A 16,930-nucleotide genomic window follows, 5' to 3' on the forward strand; every position below is an offset into this window, starting at 1 on the left:
CCCATTATCTGAGATTATAGTGGAAGGTATCCCGAATCGAGAAATGATGTTTTCTAAAAGAAATTGACAAATCACTTCAGCAGTAGTAGAGCGAAGGGGAATAGCTTCTACCAACTTCGTAAAGTAATCTGTTGTAGTTATAATGAAGGTGTGTCCTTGAGATGAAGGAGGAGAGATTTTACCAATGAGATCCAAACCCCATGTGGAGAAAGGCCAAGAAGCTACTTGAGAATGAAGTTCTTGGGCAGGAGCATGAATCAGATTATTGTGTTGTTGACATTGATGACATTTCTTAACAAATGAAAAAGAATCCTTCTGCATAGTTTGCCAATAGTATCCCATACGAAGCAATCTTTGAACCAAGGATTTCCCTCCAAAATGCCCCCCACAGGCACCTGAATGTGCCTCTTCAAGAGCAATAGGGATTTCCGATTTGTTAAGACAGTGAAGGAGAAGACCGTCATAACCCCTTCAGTAAAGGACATTAGAAAGAATGATATACCTAGCAGACAGCTTGCGGATTCTAGCCCTAGTGTTCCTATTGGCGGAATCAGGAAAGGTACCATCAGTCAAATATCTTACGATATGCGAATACCATTCGTCTGAATCTACAAAGTCACAACATGTTACCAAGCTAGAATCGTCTACAAAAGCTGGAGAAATAAGGTTGTGAATAACAAATTTAAGATCAACCACAGGGTCCTCTAAAGATACAAGAGAAGCCACACATGCCATTGCATCCGCATGTCGATTATCTTTTTGAGGAACAGGTTCCATGGTATAAGAATCAAATTTTTGTAATAAAGAGATGGCAAGGTCTTTATATTGTGATAATTTGTCTTGTTTTGCTTGATACAATCCTGTTACTTGTTTTATAATCAATTGAGAATCTCCATAAATATGTATGTGTTTTATGTTCAGAGCTAAGGCTGCTTTTATTCCCGCTATAAGAGCCTCATACTCAGCAATGTTATTGGTACACAGAAAATTTAGACGATAGGATAAGGGAATAGATTTCCTTGTAGGAGAAATCAGAACAACACCTGCCCCCGATCCCGTATGACACTTAGAACCATCAAAGTATAATTCCCAAGTTTCATCTTTCTCTATAGAAAGAATGAAGTCAACGGGGAAAGACTCAGAATTAGGGAAGGAGAAAGGTGAAGGGGCCTCAAATAAGTGATCGGTCAATGCTTGTCCTTTAATTGCTCTTTGTGAAACAAATTTAAGGTCAAATTCAGTTAACATCATAACCCACTTAGCTAGGTGTCCTGATAAATCAGTTTTAGAGAAAGGATGCTTCAAAGGATCAAAATTTACCATGATGTGGACTTCTGAATTTAAAAGATAATGTCTCAATTTCTGAGTCGCAAACACCAAGGCCAAGCATTGTCTTTCTATCGCAGAATATCGGGTCTCATAATCGAGTAAGGTACGACTTATGTAATAAACCGGACATTCCTTACCATCTTTATCATGTTGTGCCAACAATGTTGCGAGAGCATGAGAGGAAGCAGCTGTATACAGAAGGAAAGGTTTAGAAGGTTCAACAGGTTGAAGAATAGGAGGACTAGCCAAATACACTTTTAAATCTTCAAATGCTTGCTGACAATCTTCGTTCCATTGAAAAGTGATATCCTTTTTAAGAAGTTGAGTAAAAGGAAAGGTACGATCCGCAAGTTGAGATACGAACCTACGAATAGCTTGAATTTTTCCTTGTAAGCTTTTAAGTTGAGACGCATTTCTAGGAGGTGGCATGTTGACAATAGCATCTATTTTCTTAGTGTCCACCTCAATCCCACGATGCGAAACTATGAATCCTAATAGTTTTCCACTATCCACACCGAAAACACATTTTCGAGGATTCAAGCGCATGTGATATTTATGAACTCTTTCAAAGATTTGACGAAGGATTTTAATATGATCTATGTGAAGAATGGATTTGGCTAAAATATCATCAACATAATCCTCTAAGATCTTATGCATATAATCATGAAAGATAAGGGTCATCACTCGTTGATAAGTTGCACCAGCATTTTTAAGTCCAAAAGGCATCATTATCCAACAAAACGTACCCCAAGGGGTGGTGAAAGCGGTTTTAAATTGATCTTAAGGGTTAATGAAAATTTGATTGTATCCTGAAAAATCATCCATGAAGGATAACAAGGCATGTCCTGCCGTAGAATCAACTATCATGTCAATGTTTGGAAGAGGGAAATCATCTTTCAAGGAAGCCTTATTCAAATCTCGAAAATCGGTACACATTCTTATTTTGTTATCTGGTTTAGCCACAGTGACAATATTTGAAATCCATGGGGAATAGTCAATAGGGCGGATAAATCCAGCCTCCAATAATTTTTCAATCTCAGCCTTAACAAGCAGAGCCACCTTAGGATTCATTTTTCGAATCTTTTGTTTCACGGGCTTAGCATCAGGAACTAAGATGATATTATGAGTAACAATCTTAGGATCTATACCAGGCATGTCAGAGTATGTCCAAGCAAAGATCTCAGGGAATTCGTGCAATAAATCTTCATATTGTTTTTGTTCCTCTTCATCCAGACATTTTCCAATTTTAATAACTTTCTCCTTATTGCAAGGATCCATCTTAACATCAGTGGTGTCACTTATGAGAAGATTACTTTGTTGAGGAGTATCCTTTAACTGAGGGAATTCTTTCACAATCTCATCATTATCAATCTCTTTTTCAAAATAAGCTTCAATGTTCAAACAATAAGGGAGTCCCCTATTGTGATGATAATGAGGAAGAGTGTCATAGGCTCCCAAAAATTCAGCTAAAGCATCATCGGTAGGGAAGACATCCAAAGCACAGGCACACAAAGGATCCCCATCAATATACTTAGGGTGTTGCATTGATAGAGATGTAGAAATAGCATTAACACTAATGCATGGTCTTTTAGAAGCTTTAGTACGTTTGCAGGGATTATAGCCAAGTCCAAAGGCATAATTGTGAAAATTAGTCTCTAGGGGAACTTTTATCCCTTGTTCATGAGCACCACAACCTTTTCCATGATACCCATGCTTAGCAAAAATGCGAAAACCATGACCATAACGATCAACCATTTCAGAAAGAGGAGGTGGTTTTTCATAAGACAAAGAATCAAAATCTTCATAATTAGAGGTGTGAGGAGAAGAAGTTTGAGAAGCGGCCACAAAATTATTACTCATAGGTTCAGGTAAGATTGATTGATTTTTAGCTTCTTCCTTCTTTTCAACTTTAAGCTCTCTAGAAGGAACCTTATATTCACCTACAAAGGTGGGATTGAAATCAAGAGATCCCCAATCATCTTCTTCGAGAACCTTCTCAGGATCAAAATCTTTCTTATGTGTAGATTCAAGTCAAGAAGAATCTTCTTCAGGAGCTCTAGACTCATCCAAAGAATTTTGATCATCTGAGAGCGAAGATTCATCGATAGGTATCTTGTTTAAAGAGTCATCACTAGATGAGGACGACTTAGAAGAACCCCCTTTGGAAGTAGATGTTTGTAAACAAGCTTGGAAATTAGTGTCACCTATCAAGGTATATGTCTTATTGTTATAGATAAATTTAACTTGTCTATGCAATGTAGAGGGGACAACTTGCATACTGTGAATCCAAGGCCTCCCTAATAACAAGTTGTATGTTAAATTTCCCGACATAACATGGATAGGAGTAGGCAAAGTAACAGGTCCTACTGTGAGAGGTAGGGTGATAATACCTAATGAAGTCTTAGCCACATTGTCAAAGCCTCGAATGGGAAGAGAGTCAGGCTCAATGAGAGATGTATCCACATTCATTTTATGCAATAGATTGATGCTACACACATTAAGGCCAGAGCCATTATCTACTAGTGTTCGTCTTATAGCAGTGTCTTTCATGATAACCACAATCATCAAGGGATCATATTGTTGTTGAATTTCACTAGTAGGCAACTCATCTTGGGTAAACACAATTTGAGCTTTAGGATTCATCACAGAGTTAACTAAAGATGCTATATTACTAGATGTATTCGGTGGAGGAACATTCAAATCTTTCAAGGCATCTTGTAACATTCCATGATGAGCGGAAGAAGTTTGAATAAAATCCCAGAGGGATATCTTAGCAGGGGTAGCTTTAAGTTGTTCTATGAGATCATATTCCTTACCCATAACTTGTGAAATACGGGGAGCTTGTGGAAGAATTGGTTGAGGATTAGGAAGAGAAACTGGAATAACAGGAGGAGGATTAGGCTGCCTATTATTTCTGGTGTGATAAGTATGGGCAACCGCATGATAACTCTCTCTAGTTATTTGCTTGGCATAACTATAAGGACTTATAGGTTTTCTTCCTTGCACGGTGATGATTGGTTTATTCGGGGAATGAAAGGAATCATGATCATACCCTCCTTGGACAGTAAGGAGAGGTGATTTAGGAATTTGAAAGGTGGGAGAAGGATAAGCACCTTGGACTTCAAAGAGAGGCTTGTTATGCTCATTCAAGTTTATCATGTTAACCAATTTAGAAGTCTTGTTCTTGTTTAAAGATTTCGATAAAGCCACAAAGTCATCAAGAGCATCATCCAACAAAGCATGATCATATCGATTAAAAGGTTTATCTTTTGATTCAAAAGGAGACATCTCCTCATAGAGGGGATTATTGAACACAACCATGTTACTAGATTCAGTGGAAGAGTTGATAGGAATGTACCCTTGAGAGGAACCATTCGACTTATCTTTCTCATCACATCTAAATGGCATAGTAACAAGGTTTATGAGTTTTTGGTAAAATGAAGGTTTGGCATCTTTAGGGTTTAAAAACTCATCTAAAGCTTCATCTAATTCATCTTGGCTATACTCATAATAATCATCAAAAGCATGAACATTTTGCAAATAAAAATATGACATTTTGAAATAAAGGTTGCATAAAATTTAAACACACAATGCAAAGAAACACATCCTTTTTTTTTTCTTTCTTTTTAATGAAAATGAAATGAAAACACACTAAATCTAGATCTAGATCTAACAAATGTAATGCAAGAGGAAGCAATGATAGATTCACGTCGGGTTCACCAAAATGTGTAGGGGAAAATGCGAGACTAGGTTAACATGCCCTAATCCTACCTTTTGACACACATTACGGAATACAAAAGAGCCTAGAGGTATCACACAATTGGTTACTTCTTCTTGTGAAAGAGAGAGCCATGGGCTACCTATTACGATTTCTATTCCTTTGTTGAAATTGGAAGATCAAATGATGCAAGTTCAAGTCCTAATCCCAAAATGCAAGTATGAACTAATAACAAGATTGCAGAATTGAGATTAAACAATGAACAGCTGAAAACACAAGGACAAAACAAGAATGCAGATGCGTACCTGGAGTCAAAATCTGATTGAAAATGTTCAGGACGGGGGTGCGGGTGCCACTGTCCTGATTTTGTCCCGAAAACTGCACCTGAAACTGCTGTTTTGCACTCTGGAAAACTGTCAGAAATGTTGAAAAATGTTGTCTGTCAGGAGGACCAGGGCGCCCAGCGCCTCTGTCCCAGGGACCAGGGCGCCCAGTGCCCCTGTTCTGGCAGGACCAGGGTGCCCAGCACCCCTGTCTAGGTCTTTTGCTCTACAATTTGATGTGGAGTGCTGTCTCGACCTGCTTTTCCCGGATCTGTCACCTGCGGCATCGTCCGAGTCCTGAAACCTGCACTTATATCTGAAAAGGGTATGGGCGGTTATATAGGGTTTTGCCTTAGTCAAACCCCCGCTTCGGTGATTTCCACCTCCATGAATAGCCAAGTTGTATTGTAAAATGTATTGTGTGTGCAGACCTAGTGTGTGTGCAAGGTCCTAAAATGCAAGCAAGCAAACTAGAGCAACCTAGAAAGTAAACCCCTATTGCTTGTAAATGATAATGTAAATGCTCTAAATCAAGATGCAAAGTGATCTAAAGCATGAATAAAGGATATATTGAAGCTTATGCAAAGACATGAAAACAACATGAAATCATACCCAACCCCCAAGGGAGGAGTACAAGCCAATCTTCAGTCGGTAACCTCCTATTGTTCTCCAATGTCTTCCAAGCCCTAAATGGATGAATGAAATTGATAAATGCTTGATAGAGGGATGTTGAATGTTGTTGAAGTCTTCAAAGATCTACTCTTTCGCTGCATATGAGGTTCCTGAAAACAAAAATCGGATCCCTTCAAATGAAGAAAGAGAGCTCTTATGTAGGAAACCCTAGATCGTAATTTCATCTTTTGGCCGACCTAGAGATTGAATTTCCTGCCAATTTCTTGGGGTTAAGCTTTATTTTGTGATTGGATTGTGCTCCTAAAATTTCGGGAAAAATGTCCGGGACCATGTGCACTCCGGGCGCCACGGTCCCGACAACTTTTCACCAAATTTTCAGGGCCGTCGGATATGATGATTTTAGAGAGAATCCCGAAGTTACAAGTGATTTCGAGATGTTTTGACCCCCGAAACCAAGCCCCCAAGCTCAAAATAGGACTTAATTAGGGTTTTTGATTGAGTGATGTATTGGAGGAATAAAATGAAAAGGGAACGCTTTAACGAAAGGGCCCAACTTTATGATGCAGAGGACGATGAAATAGGACCTTAGACCTAATTAATTTGATTAATTAAGTGCTAAAGGAGAAATGCAATGCAAAATATAAAATGCACCAAGGCGGGTGCTAAACTAGGTGTGAAATTGTACCACCCTAGCAAGTGCGTACAATTTACGACGCTACAGTTACATAAGGAGAGATGAAGAAGAATTAGGAAAATTTGATGCTAAGAAGATGAAGGAATATTCCTTGCTTACTCTACAAGAATTAAAGCATACAAATGCTACAACAAGAGGCTACATAAAATGGTTGAGAATGCAAATGTGAAAATTGATGAAGGAAGACATTATAAGGAAATTTTAGAAGTTGTGCCTAAAATAAAAAATTCTTAGAGAAAAGAAGAAGAATTGGAAGAGGAAAATGAGCAAGTGGAGCCTGAGCAAGAAAATCCCAAAACCTCATTAAAAGAACCATCCAAGACTCCATCTAATTTTGTTCAAAAGAACCATCTAGAAGACTTGGTCATTGGAGTTTAGACACATAAGTTCTGTAGGATTTTGCCAAGATCAAGGGCACAATGAAAAGCATAAAAGAGACAATAGAATGACAAGAAAAAACTGTATTCTCATCAATATACAAATGATCAACTGGATTAACCAATACAATGAATAGAGGCCTGCTTATGTAGGCAAGGCCATATGGATGTATGAGCACACAAATATGACATGTGGCTCAATGAGAAACAAGGGTAGGTAAGAAATACTAGGGGTAGGTAGGAGAAATAATATAATATTCCACAAGAGGTGGATGACCCACCAAATATGGAGTGTAACAGCAAAATAAGACCACAAAAGGTGGAATTTCTCCTACAAGCTCTATCCCTATGTGCACACTTCCCTAAGTGTCTCAAATCCAAACTATGAAGAGATGCATTATCCTAAGTTAACTTAAGTAAGTGTAATAATATCCAAAATGAATATTTATTTACACCAACAAGTTCAAACAAGGAGAAGACTTGATAACTTGATAGAGCATGTACAGTTCTATCTTCTTTCCAATATGGAACCAAAGAAATTTAATGAAGCAAGTGAAGACAAGTTTTGGGTAAAAGCTATGGAAGAGGAGTTAGAGAAAATTGAAAAGAACAACACTTGGAAACTTGTCCCAAGACCTAAAGACAAAAATGCAGTTGGAACCAAATGGGTCTTTTGAAACAAGTTGAATGAAGATGGGGAAGTTACAAGAAATAAAGAAAGACTTGTGTGCAAAGGATATGCACAAGTTGAAGGAATTGACTTTGAAGAAACATTTGCACCTGTTACATGATTGGGAGCTATCAGGATGTTCTTAGCATTTGCAAGTTACAAGAACTTTAAAGTCTACCAAATGGATGTGAAATCAACCTTTTTAAATGGAGACTTGGTAGAAGAATTATATGCTAAACAACTTGAAAGATTTGTGTTGTTAGAAAAGAAGGGTTATGTTTGCAAACTACATAAAGCTCTTTATGAACTAAAACAAGCACCAAGGGCATGGTACTCAAGATTAGACAAATACCTTCAAAAGAGGAGTTGTAGATAAAAACTTATACATCCAAGATGAAGGTAAAAATTTATTGGTTGTGGTTGTGTAAGTGGATGACATCATTTTTGGTGGTAGAAAAGAGAAGTTGTGCAAAGAACTTGCTTCAAATATGCAAAAGGAGTTTGAAATGTCGATGCTTGGTGAGTTATCCTTCTTCCTTGGATTGCAAATATCGCTATCAAATGAAGGCATATTCATTTCACAAACCAAGTACATCAAGGAAATGCTTAAAAAATTAGGATGGAAGACTGCAATCCAATAAGTACTCCCATGGTCACAGGTTGCAAACTAAGTAAAGATGATAAATCCCCTGATGCAAATCAAACCATATATAGATCTACGATTAGAAGTCTACTATATGTGATAGCTACACGACTTGTCATTATGCAAGCAATAGGAGTGGTGGCACATTTTCAAGCAACACCAAAAGGAACTCATGTATATGTCGTCAAAAGGATATTCAAGTATTTAAAAGGTACCATGGATTTTGGGTTATGGTATCCAAAAGGAGAACATCTCACCCTCATAACATATACGAATGCAGATTGGGCTAGCAATGTTGATGATAGAAAGAGCACAAGTGGAGGAGCATTCTTTCTTGGTAACAATCTTTTATCCTAGTTAAGTAAGAAGCAAGCTTCAGTTTCCTTATCTACTATAGAGGTGGAGTATATTGCAACAACAACTTGTTGTACACAGGTTTTATGGATGAAACAAACTCTAAAAGACATTAAGGTTGAATATGAACACCCTATCTCCATATTTTGCGACAATACAAGTGCCATATACATATCAAAGAATCCAATTATGCACTCTAGAACGAAGCACATACCAATCAAATATCATTTCCTAAGAGAGAAAGTACTTGAACAACAAGTAAAATTGGAGGATGTAGCAATTAAAGAGAAAATAGTAGACATTTTCACAAAGCCTCTTTCGAAAAAACACTTTTGAGTATCTAAGGGAGAATTTATTTCTTTTTCTTTGGATGGATAAAATTATTTTTCAGTCCACAAAATTCTAAATTCTACTTAAATAGATTTTCACGTAAAATTGTAAACATAAGTTTAATTCAAAAGTAGTTTCTTTCAAGGTTTTGAGTTCTTCAAGTTGGCCATGGAGTTTCCTACATTCGTAGAGTCCATAAAAAATGGAGGCCTTCAAATGAATTTAGCTGTTTGCAACACTTTCTCCATTGGATGGTTGAAGCAAAAGAAGCAACACAAGAGAGTCGTCGCTATCATGTGCTCTTATACCAAAGGAACTATTAATGTTTAAGACAACTTTACTAAAAGTGTTACATGAGTGGTAGATATTGATCAAATTAAGATCATTGGGCATTTAGATAGGATGAAAGTTCTTATGCCTAAGGCCCAAGGAATAGATAATGGGGAATCAACTCAAAAAACTCCTTCTGGGGTGCTTTTGGGCCCAAAACTAATCCCATTTACATAGAGTAGCCCGAGGAACTGAGATTCAAAACCTGCAGTCTTATGGTGGAGTGGGCTATTTGGAATCCCTGTATTGGTATCAATAAGAAAAGAGGGCTTGTTATCTCTACTGCATATGTTTATGTCCAAGAAAAGAGAAGATTGAGGAGTGACATATACAAGGCTTTTATTTTAGACTCTTTGCAACATTCGTATATTGTTCAAGAACTACGTTTTCCTTGGGTGCATCTTCTAGAGATGATGGATAGCTAATGGTGTGGTGTGGTGTCTTTTTTTGTTTATTTTGCTAGTGTTTTTTCTTGGAGTCATTTTGTTTTTGGCTTCTTGTTTGGTTTTTGATTATGCTCTATTGTGTTGCTTGATTGCTGTAATGGCCTTTTGAGTTGTTTTATCTATGTTTAGCGCCCTCTCCCTTCTCACTTAATAAAAACAAGCAATCCATAAAACTCATACTTTAATACAAAAATCAATAATAACTTCATAAATAATTCTCTAGATTTATTATAACTGATTTAAGTGAATTAAGGTAGGGGTTTATTAATGTGTCAAATGCATTACTTGAATATTATAATCATATATATATATTTACAACATTTAAACAAAGTGACCTAAACCAACTATTACTAGCACATATATCCTATATATAATCTATAAATGAAAATTACTAAAAGAATGCAAAATATATAATATGTCAAAATGCTAGTAAGAATGAAAGATGGAACATAAAATCATAATATAAATTATAATAAAATAATATTTTATTGAATCATTATTATATAAATAATATTAATATCTTTATTTTATATATATAAATAATATTTTTCTAAACAAATTATATATATATATATATAAACAAAATGATGTAAACCAACTATTATAAAATGGTTGTTTGACTAGTTTTATTTATTAACGACTATGCAATTCTAAGAGCATAATTTTATCCCTTTAATTTTTATATAGATTAAATTCCAATGCTTATAAGCCACCTATAATATTAAAAAATAAATAATTTTTTTTACATAATCGAACAATTTTATAAAATCATATCAATAATAAACATAAACACAAGTCTAATTCAATTGCCTTCAAAAAATAAATTAATACCATTAGAAAAAAAAATTATATCCTAAACAAATTAAGAAGCCGGAAAACTTTAACCATAACTTCTAATTAATTATAGAATGAACCAGTCAAAAACTTTATTCTTATAATTGCATTATTTCGATTAAAAAAAACCTCTAATTATATATAAAATCAGACCTATCCTTCTCGATTTCTACATCCAAGTAAAGCCGGTTACTTTGTTCAGTTTGACGTGACTGTAAGCTGGCGGAATTTGATTGGTCGATTCTGCTGGCCTGTTCACCTTTTTTAAGTTGGTAACGTTAACATGTAGTGTATTAAAAAGTTGGATGCTGTTTTTCAACTTTATTATTAATATATCATCATAAAATCAGCTATAAACCGGGCATAGAATCTGACAATGCTAATGTGACAACTGCAGGCCCACAAAATTAGTAATTTAAACAAATTTTTAATTAAACGCCGAACAACTTGTTTAATTTTATCCCTAACAAACCTCATCAAGCCTAACGGGCACAAACAGACAAAAACAAAACAACGTCACGTCACCGTAAATTGACCGTTTATTTGCACGGCATTGTCGACGTTGCCGTTAAGTTACGAATCCGATGCAAATATAAAAAAGTCGTCTTATTTCAAAGTCTACTACGAAAGTGCGCTCCACAGAACAATCTTTCCACGTCATTATAATATTCTAAGAATCTCAGGCCCTGGTCACATGGAAAAAGCGGAGGGAGCGGGGCGATGGGATGGGTTTAAGCGGTAAATAATCGCATATTCTTAAATCACAAGGACTTGTTTTAAGCGTGGGAATTCGTTCAAGTACCTATATCTTGGGCGGGCAATATTGTTCATGCAGATGTGCTGTTTTTTTAATTAACTTAGATAAAATTTAACAAATAAATTAATAATAACAATAAAGTTAAACTTATTGATTAATTCTCTGGGTGAAGTTTTTGAAATAAGAAAATTTACATTGAGTTGAATTAATATAATATAATTATATGTGTACATAAAATTTAGAACAAATGTAATAAATAAATTAATAATAATAATAAAGTTAGATTTGATATAAAAAGTTTATTGATTTGTCTTTTCTTTCTTTTTTATTCTGTAGTTCTTTTTTCAGGCTGCCTTCATTTTATTGTATTTTTTTTCAGCTTATTCAATGCACAAAAAAAGAAGAAGAAGCTTTTGATTAATTTTGTTGCTGAAGTTTTTGAAATAATTCTTTTTGCATTAAGTTAAATTAATATAATTATATCTATCTATAGGTAACATATTTATATGTTAAGTGATTTATTTTTACTTTTTATTTAACTTCTTTTTATTCATTTATATAATGGTTATATATATATTTTTATACATTTGATTTTACTTTATTTTTTATTTTTATGTTTTGTTCTTAATGATATACACTTTCATATATTCTTTATTAAAAAAGTCATTTATGACATTTATACTTACCATTTTAAGAATATTTTGATTTGCACTATTCAAAGGAACTTGTCTTATGAAAATCTATATCAGCCCTTACATGTTTGAGAATGTTGTCTAGAATGAATATTTGCCTAAAGTCACAAATCTAATTGAACAAGGGAATTGATAGATAATAATTTTTAACACATAAATATAAAAAATATAGATCATCTAGCAAATATTTATATGCTATTTTATTTGAAATATATTATCTATATGTATATTTAAATACAAAAAAATGATGTAACGAAAATGATGTAACAAGGGTTGTATATCCTATAGTCTATTGTCTCAAATTTGTACTACTCGAGATTGATCTTGAGTCACTCAAGATCAATACATAGAAGATTTTAGATCTTTGTAGAGACATTTTACAATTTGAGAGCATCAATTTCTAGACATTAATAGATTCTATTTTGCTTACCTTCTCCATCTATATTCCATCATTGATTTAAAAGACAAGTATATCTTTCTTCCTCATTCATTTAATTTCACATATAAATTAATTTAAATATTGATTCCAGCTCTACAATTAAATTATATTAAATTAAATTTATTCTTAATTATAAATTTTTAGACAACTAAAAAGTTCCTAACTTATTAAATTTAAAAAGTGTTTTGAATTGTATTACATGCATTTAATCTAATTTACGATAGGGGTTATATAACCACCCTACAACCAAACCCTTTACCCGTAGAAGATAATGAAAAGGATTCCTCCTTTACACTTAACTATAGAGTTTCATTATATTGCATTTTAATTTGAGAAGTTTTATAACCCTGTAGTTCGGTAAAGGTTTTTTAAATTAATAGGCAAAGTTAGTGTAGGGAAAGCTCTTAAAATTATTATGATTTTCAAAACAAAATTTAGTAAAATAATACATATAAAGAGTTAATGTTGGGTATAAGTAAATATGAATGAAATATGGGTCAATGAGTTTGACTCAAAACAATATCTAGTTGCATTTTTTACTTGTTAATAAATGAGTTAAAAAGGATTCTATAATCAATGGTTTATAATACACTACACTTCTAGAAGGTTTTGCAAATAAGGTAGCACGTTAAGTGGGTTTTTTTTGTGAAATACTTCATGACTAAACACATTTGAGTTATTGGGATAAGTGACCTCTCAAAAAGTCCCCATGGTTCATTCTTATGAGCATTTTATTAAAATGCAATGAGTATTTAGTGGACCATTCAAGCTCATGAATGTGACCTACTACTTATGAAATATAGGTCACTTAGTTTGACTCGAACACTATGTAATTGAATCTTGATAAAACATAATGATTTGAAACATTACAAAAATACCTCCTACTTGTCAATGAATGAGCTAAAAGAGGTTCTATTGTTCATAAGGCACAACACTTGTTGGAAGTATTGCAAATCCGGTAGCAAGTTAAGTGACTGATAAGTAGATCATCATGAGAGATAGGTTTATCCATTACTCATTAAATATAAGTCAATGGATTTAACTCACACACTACACAAATAAATCCCAATAAAACATCATAGCAAAAAGTGTTAAATAAAACATAATAACATATATCTAACTTATAAGTTGCTGCAATATTATAAATTGAGCTAAAAAATATTTTTCTTTAAATAGATCACCAAATATAAAATAAGAGGAAATTAAACATTCAATTTTGAGTATGAAAGCTATAAATAGAATATATAATTGTGAATGTAATAAAGTGAAATATAACCTTAGCTATTGATTAAAACCTTGTAAGTTTTTGTTGTGAGAGTGGTTTATTTGTAATATATTGTTTTAAAATCAACTTAAAATAAGATCATTTGATATTATTGTAGAGCTTTTGGATTTGATTGTGTTAGCAAGTTTTTTATCATGAATGTTTTAGATCACACTCTATGATCCATCATGATACAAGTGATCTAAAGGATTGAAATGATTCTTGGATATTTTAAGGTTAAAAAAATAAAAATAAACTGAAGTATGATTTTGTTTGTTTTTATCATTATAAAAATCACATTTTATGATCTATTATTTGTTTTGCTCTTATTATCTAGAAAGTTATAATATAAAACAAATATTATTTTCTCTATTTTTTTTCAACCTAATATATTATTAAAAAATAAATATAAATATTAAAAATGCATATTCCAAAACCATTCATACTATTATATGAACCAAGGAAAACAATTCATCATCTCCTAAACTTTCAACCCAAATTCCCAAACTTATAAATATTACATAATATTAGAGTAGCTTATGTTAGAGAACTTAATTTTGTAAGATGTTTAGTTAAAATAAATTCACTTAGATCAAAAATAAAATCACTTAATTAAAAAAAAATCACTTAGGTCATGATATTCCCTTCATTCCTTATATTACATCTTAAAGTTTAAACATTCCATCCTCCTCATCAATTATTCAATCAGTAAAACTATAATTCTTTGATGATAACAATTTAAGTTTTTTATTATTATTTATATTATATAATTTAAACATATAAAATGTATTCAATTTAAACTTTTATAAAAATATATTAATAACTAAGTAGAAAAACCGCATCCAACCTTTTAATATACAATAAGTTAACGTACCTACTTAAAAAGCAACGGGCAAGCAGATTTTAGTAATCAAAAGCATTCAAATCCCGGCAGCTTACAGTCACGTGAAACTGAACAAAATAGCCCCCCAACCGGCTTTACTTGGATGTAGAAATCGAGGAGGATAGGTCTGAGGATCGAATACCGATTGCTGCAAGATACATTTATGCAGAGCAGGTATTTTTGTTCGTTTTTAAAGTCATTTATAATGAAGCCAGGAATCCCTAATAATAATTATTTTTATTCTTAGGGGGCACTGTCGATTGCATTTAAAGCTTAAAGCGAGTTAAATGATGGAGTTTTGGTAGGTCAATGAGTGTGAAATGGGACTCGTAGAGTTTTGGAGTGGAAATGAAGATAAAATGGAGTTAGCGAAAATAATAAAAAAATAAAATCTTCAACTTATGTAGCAAGTGGAGGTCAAATGGAACTGTGGAAGTCGCTGTTGAGTAGTTCAGGATTAAATTATGTGGAGAGAATATAGTGGCAAATTGCTTTTATATGATGTTTTAGTTAACCTGTTATAACCCTTGTGTATACAGAACAAAACAGAAGTGCCGGAGGTCGATTTTAAGGCTGAATGGCCTTAGAATCAAAGACTTGAAATTTTTTAAGTTTTTTGATGAAATTTAAGCAGAGTTTGAATGAAAACGAGGAATTGAAAGGTGCGAAATTGTGAAATTTCCGTTGAGTATTTGTTTTCGTCGGAATTTTGAAGAAGATCCCCGTGAACTTTAAAGTTTGAGAAGGTTGTGAATTATGATCACGCGCAAGCGATGCCAAAATTCATGGAAAACAGATGCACAGCAATAAAATTTAGTGAAAACAAGCGTACTTGCTGTAACGAGGTTGTAATGATTATGAGCAAAAACCAATGTAGCCAGATAATAAGATAATAAATGAAAGTCGCGATTTTTTAGAAGTAAGAAGGAAGAAATGACGATAATTGTGGTGAACAAGCAAGATTATGATGAACGAGGATTTTTTTTCTTTTTTTTTTATTATTTCCTTTTTTCTTTACAGGACATATAGAATTTTCACAGATCGAGGCTAATCGGTCATACTAGGATTAAAGTTTATACCAATTCAGATTCTATAAGAGTTAAAGTGATCTAAGGGGAAAATTGATCGTACAAATACAATAGTTTTATCACTGTTTGGCGGGTTCGTGAAGAGTAAGGTGGGATAAGATGCAAAACTCTTCGTTTGACGCATTACTTTTTTGAAAATAAATAGATTTTATGCTGAACCCTTTCACTCCGATAGATTCTTTGGAATAACTAGAAGTTTTAAATATTTCCAACTTTTTGTTTTTCTGATGTTTATTTTTTTGTGGAAATCGTCTATCATTCTACCGAAGAGGAAGTTCCCAAGAAATTTTGTTTTTTTTGAGATAATGATTGATTAATTTGGGAGCATGCATTACGCTCAAAATCTGGTTGATAAGCCATTTGCATGAAAGCTCATCAGATGTTGATCAGCCTTTTGCATTACAGCCCGTGGGATGTAGTCTTAATATGGAGATAATATAGATGAAAACACTTTATTATGTTTGATCATAGCAGGCAAGATATGAATTTGAAGAAAGGATTTTCAATTCTCTTTGTTTTTTCTTGCAGAATTTTTGCTTTAACGTTTATTTTTCTCTGTGGTGCTATATTGCACATGTTTTCGAGAGTCCAAAGCGAGTACTTATAGATTACAAACGTTGACGCAGAGATGGATTTGATGAAAATGGAGGCCAAGCTGCTTAAGCAATGATGTAAATGACATTTTAGCTCCAGAAATCTTGTGTAGATTATATTATAAATCAATCTCATAGATCCATCTTACAGGGTAGGATGTAAGTACATAAATTCTCATCTCTTCTATAGCATCGTTAAATATTGTATGTCTCTTCTGCAGATTGGAGTCTTGGGAGCCATTCAATTGAGTAAATTTCGTGACACATCAGTAATCAGAATGCGGATATTAAATTTCATGGGCAATTCTTTCGGATGTTCTGCTTCGGGAGAACGTCTGGTTTCTGCTGCCAGGGAGGGGGATTTGCAGGAAGCTAAGGCACTGTTGGAGTGTAACCCACGTCTTGCAAAATATTCAACCTTTGGAGTTCGCAATTCTCCTTTACATTATTCAGCTGCCCAAGGACACAATGAGGTTACAATTCATTCTACTGTATTAAAGACAGTGTCAAAATGCTATGTTTGATATTGAAAT

At 33.7% G+C, this 16,930-nt stretch overlaps 1 protein-coding gene across 5 annotated transcripts in view; it reads left to right on the forward strand.

Annotated features, from left to right (window-relative positions):
* Nucleotides 1–14,731: 14,731 nt before the first annotated feature.
* LOC131067395 (probable E3 ubiquitin-protein ligase XBOS32) overlaps nt 14,732–16,930 on the forward strand; it is a 96,038-nt gene continuing 93,839 nt past the window's right edge. For 2 of the 5 annotated variants that reach the window (XM_059221811.1, XM_059221812.1), the window contains exons 1-3: nt 14,732–14,890; nt 16,431–16,475; nt 16,619–16,870. In XM_059221811.1, coding sequence (XP_059077794.1) covers nt 16,676–16,870 — 195 coding nt within the window. In that variant the 5' untranslated portion in view covers nt 14,732–14,890; nt 16,431–16,475; nt 16,619–16,675. The remainder of the gene's footprint in view (nt 14,891–16,430; nt 16,476–16,618; nt 16,871–16,930) is intronic. The other 3 variants (XM_058002371.2, XM_058002378.2, XM_058002379.2) reach the window with 2 other exon arrangements.

The sequence above is a fragment of the Cryptomeria japonica genome, chromosome 5 (genome assembly GCF_030272615.1).
Source record: "Cryptomeria japonica chromosome 5, Sugi_1.0, whole genome shotgun sequence".
Lineage (NCBI taxonomy): Eukaryota > Viridiplantae > Streptophyta > Pinopsida > Cupressales > Cupressaceae > Cryptomeria > Cryptomeria japonica.